The sequence below is a fragment of the Pygoscelis adeliae genome, unplaced genomic scaffold (genome assembly GCF_000699105.1).
Source record: "Pygoscelis adeliae isolate BGI_AS28 unplaced genomic scaffold, ASM69910v1 Scaffold31, whole genome shotgun sequence".
NCBI classification, from domain to species: domain Eukaryota; kingdom Metazoa; phylum Chordata; class Aves; order Sphenisciformes; family Spheniscidae; genus Pygoscelis; species Pygoscelis adeliae.
In genome coordinates this window covers 2,913,602-2,918,665 of record NW_008824233.1, presented here as the reverse complement: position 1 = coordinate 2,918,665, position 5,064 = coordinate 2,913,602, and the positions used below count along the sequence as shown (strand labels likewise).

At 41.2% G+C, this 5,064-nt stretch overlaps 1 protein-coding gene across 1 annotated transcript in view; it reads left to right on the top strand.

Annotated features, from left to right (window-relative positions):
• The first annotated feature begins 204 nt into the window (after window positions 1-204).
• Window positions 205-5,064, top strand: part of TNIP3 (TNFAIP3 interacting protein 3) — a 42,436-nt gene continuing 37,576 nt past the window's right edge. The window contains 2 exon segments of the mRNA XM_009334947.1: window positions 205-233; window positions 486-618. Coding sequence (XP_009333222.1) covers window positions 205-233; window positions 486-618 — 162 coding nt within the window.

Genomic DNA, 5,064 nt, shown 5'->3' with positions numbered 1-5,064 from the left:
GCTGGGTGAGAGACGGGGTAAGGGGCTGCTGGTGACTGCGCCGGGCCAAACGCTCCCGTCTGACTAGAGACCACCTCGGCTTGGCCTGCCAGATGATGATGATGATGATGATGATGATGGTGGTGGTTTGAAAAAATCATTGTGGGAGGGGGGGGGGGGGGGGGGGGGCTGAGGGCACATGACAGTCTTCATATAGTGCCCAAAATGGTTGGCCTGGATTTTGTAGACCCAAGGTAGTAAAATTCATAAAGGCTGCTTGTTTAAATATTTTAAATGAATTTCTGCCACAAAGCCCGTAGAGATTGCCTGTGTGACACTGCTCTAGTGCTCTCTGATTGCGTACCAGGAAGGAAGGTAGCAGGAGCTCGGTGCAGGACTAGCTCTGCTGTCTGCGTTGTCACATTCAGAAGACAGCTGACAAATTTACCTTCTCTGTGCTTCAAGTTCTGGTGTAAAGTTTAACATTGCTATTTCTTTCTAATCAGGTGTGAAAGTAAAGAGCTTGATGTTGAAATAAGGAACCTGATAGAGAAGAATAACACTTACCAGTTGTGCGAGGACCCTGAACCTATTGCGCAAGAGAGTCCGAACCCTCAGAGAATTTCGTGTTCCCTTAAGGTAAACGCAGTCTGCTTTTGCAATGTTTATCTGCCAGGAAAGAACATTCAGGGGATGTTCCCTGGGTGACTTGATCATGCATGAAACTTTTTGATTTCTGAAATGATGTAATGAACTTGCTACACTTTTTTTTTTTTTCCCTGATACAGCTACTTTCTCTTACCAGGAAGACTGAGTGAGAAGATATGTTTTATGTTGCTTTAAAAGGTCAACTAAACCCACTGAGTGTCCAAAGTGACGCCCTCTGTAGCCAGCTGTGCCTTTTGGATAACACAGATGCACAAAACTGTATACCCCAAGAGCACTGACATTTCTCTAGGTTGTTGCATTTGGTAGTTCTGATTTAGCTGAGGATGGGCAGAGGTGTGGGGGACAAAGATCTTTGGGATTGTCAGGAAAGCTTTTAGATAAATACAAAGAAAGAAGAAAAATTATGATTCAAATCCACGCTTCTCTGGTATTGCAAACAGAAAATTGTAAGCCACCTGCTAAGATGGTTGTCTTTGCTTGCAGTGAAGCAGTGATTAACAAGCATGACAGAAACTTGTTCTAGGTTTCCCTTCTCTCCCCTGAAACAGCAAGCTGCTTTTTATTGTGCAGTAGGAGGACAAAAGGAAATTCCTGTTTTCTGCAAACTGGGAAAGGGAGGAGTGAGGGGTACAGAGGAGAGGAGTGATTAAGCCGTGAATGCCATCCACCTGCAAGGGATGACACACTTACCTGCCTGTGTGACTCCACTATGGGGCGGGGGGGAAGGAAACCTCTGAAGGCTGCGCCCCGAGGCGTGATGCAGGAAATTAATGAGGAGGCAAAGGAGAGATTACTCTCTTCTATGAAACCCGAAATTACACATAGCTCCTTTCACATGTAAACCGCCATCTTCAAAATGACTCATGACCTCAGGGCATGAAGCTGAGCTGAGCCTAAGGAGATGCCCCAGGGTCAGACTAGTGGGATTAGAAACAGTGAGAGAGAAGCCACAGAGAGGAATGGGGAATCCCGGCCCCGGGGGAGGAATAAGCATGGTGAAACAGAAGTCAGTGCAGAATCAAGTAGCACTGAGCTATGAAATTACAGGGCAGAACAGCAAGCCACAATGGTCTGTGGAAACACCTGGTCCCCCATGTTAGCCTCCCTCCAACAGAAGGAGATGTAGGAAAAGGTTTTGGGGGGGTGTGGGGAGGAAAAAGAAAGGATGTGCTCACCTCAACTGTTTCCGTGGAGAGCTTCAGCACTTCACATGGAATACCGTGGCAGTATTTCATCTGTAGTGCTTTTATGCTTTTTGCATTTATAGCACTTGTTTGCCTGTGAAAGGGGGGGGTGTGTGTGTGTGTGGTTTTCATAGATTAAAGGAGAAAGGTTTATGATATTTCTGCACTAGAAATATACTGGCTATTTCTTATTTATACTTTTAAGTCAAACAGTTTTTCACTTGGCTGGTTATTGACTTGGACATCAAGTGAGTGACAGCTTGACAGTTGTTGTGATAAGCTCAGTAAAACATGCTAGGAGTACAGGTATCGGATCGTGCCTTTTGGAAAAGGAGGTAATATTTTTAACACACCTAGTATACTTTCAATTACGAAGGTTATAAAATAGTATTTTTAAAAAAACCAGAAAATGTCAGTTTGTGAAATGAAATGCTGAGTTAGACTTAAAATGAGGGGAAAAGACTATATTTAGGAATTAGGAAAAATTTTTGATGAAACAAAAGTGTACCCTTCCCTATAGTGTTGGTCATTCATCAGGAAGTTATTTGGCAGAGCCAGCAATTCATTTTTATTCTGTAACTTTTTTTTCTGGGGTGAAGAGTATAAATTGCACACTGCAAAATGGCATTTCCATCTGAGCTTAAATCGCTTTCGAGACTGTTGTCTGGAAATGTCTGTAAACAAATACCCTTTTTTCACCAGGATTTTTTTCCATAAAATATATATAATATTATTGTGGTTTTAAAGGCAAATATTTGAGAGAGAGAAAATGTAGGTCTGCAGAATGAACTAATTCTTGGCACATCCTTCAGCCTACGATTCCTTTATCTGTAATACTTCACTTACAGCTTGTCATGATGCTATGTTCCTCACTCCAGGAGAGGGAAAAGACAGAGCAGATTACAGAGAAACACCCTTACAGGCAGGTTGCAGCAATTGGAGCCTGTTGGTGTACTCGAGACCCTGACACCCACATATGGTTCATTGGTCTAATATAAGGGACTTGAGTGCCCGTGTCCCTATATGTAGTTTGTCTAGGTGAGCAAACTGTCTGGGGGTTTTTTAAGTGTTAAGCTGAAATTATTTTACACTGATTTAAGATCTTCTCAGTTCAATGAAATGTGTTTACTTTTGCTAGAGCCATTGACCAAAAAAGGGAAACACACGACGACATCTTTTGCTGATTAGAACAATTGATAACTTCTAATTCACATCTACATATCTATTCCCCCTGTTTTTTGTAACATCACTTATTGCTGTGATGTGCAGCAGTAGTGTATGTGAATGAGAAGGATTGCAAGCTCCAGTCCTGCAGAGGCCATAGTCTGTGAAAACGCCTGTTCTCAAAACACACCTCAGGAAGGAAAGGGTTCCTTGTTCTGTCTTCTACACAGGGGAAAACTGAAGGCCAAAAGGATCAAGCAATTTGCTATTTTAATATAAGAAATCAAAGAAACACATTTCTTACCACAAAAAAGCAGCTTCCTTTTTCAAATTTAAGTGTAAAGCTGATTACATTCAACTGGAAATAAGCTAGACTATTATGCATCAAAAAACAAATGTACTTACTAAAAAGTACTCATGCGGAGTGCTTTCAGTATGTTTAGGGCTTCGTCAAGATTTTAGACACAAGAAGGATGTTTTCTGGGGGAGGTGAGGGCGGATAAAAGTATCAAATAGGAAGGGAAGAAGAGCAACTAAAATAATTAGCGATGTGTCAACATAAAGTAAAGTTGACAGAGATAATATATTTTATGGGATCAATTGGTAAAAAAAACCCCAAACTTTAAAGCACCTAAACTGTTTTGGGTGTGAAGTGAGAAAGAAAAAATTTTCATTTAAGGGCTATCTGTACTTGCAACAACTATGTTGTAAAACTCAAAATAGCCTGTTTGCTACAGTTACAAATTATCATCCAATTATTGTTCCATGAAACTGGGATTTTCATCATCAGGCCTGAGTCTGCAAATGCTTAGGTACTTGAGTAGCCATGCCCTTATGGTTAGTCTCATTGGCGATGATGGAAGCAGTGGATAAAGGAAACCCTGAAACAGAAGCCTGTGCTATGTTTTACTTGCTCTGAAACCACATCTTGCTCTAATTTTATTTGGTTCCCACCTATTAAGGCACATATTTGCATCTGCACATCTTTTTCAGTCACAGTGAGCACCTAACCAAACAGCACAAAAGGTTGAGGCTGACGTACTTAAGGGAAAATCCCTTTCTAGCACACTTCTCTGGGTGAAGCATGTGGACCAGGTTTAGACAGGAAGAGGTAGATTCTTCTTCTGGTTTAAGAGCTGACTTTATTCTTCAGCTAAAATCTCTTGGTTTTTACTGTTTCACCATGTGCACCAGAATGGGAAAAGGGTTTGCAATGGATATTGTAGCAAGCACTGCTGGCATAACAACAGCTTCAGGAATAAAGCCAAAAGTAAAGCTAGACCAAAATGTAAGCAAATAGGAGGGTCCCCAGAAGCCACCGAATTTTAACCCAAGTAATCACAGAGTAAATCTAGCTTCTACAATTCTGCAACTGAATAGTACAATAAATAAAAAAGACCCAACCAACCAAAACCCAACAAACCTCACAGCAGATACCTGATCGGCTGGGAAGAAAAAAAAAAAAGATGATTTTACCATTTTGTCATCATCAAGGAAAGATTCACTTTTACTTGAATCAAGCATTTTAATGGTTCTTGGTTTCACTGCACTTACTGAACAGACAGAATTTTCAGAAGTGACGAGGGGCTTTCATTATTTCGATTTGTGCGTGCCTATTTTGTAATACTGTAACAGAAGCCTTTCCCAAAATAAAGATCCAGCACTCTGAAAACGAGAACTCTTATCTTCTTATATGCTTGTAAAGGGATTCGGTGTTGGCCACAGCTCCAAGGCTTTGCTTTTTCTCCCATTGCAAGCTTCCCAAAGATGACTAAAAGGCTTTTACACTCAGAAGGGTCAGGTCTTCCTAGAATACAAACTAAAATAATTGTCATTTTTAAATAGGGGAAAAAAAAAACCACCAAAAACCCCACCTCAAAGCTGCTACTAATAGAAATTACAGAATATCACAAATAGAATAGAAATTAATAAAAGGCTTCTGAGCAGTTCAGCCCACTTTGCCCTTGCAGGTGGGGTTGTATGCTGCCACTTGTGAGTTAACTTGGTGAGTTTCTGAGGGGCAGCAAATCCTGCCTGGTCCCATTTGCTTCCTGGGAAGCTTTTTCCG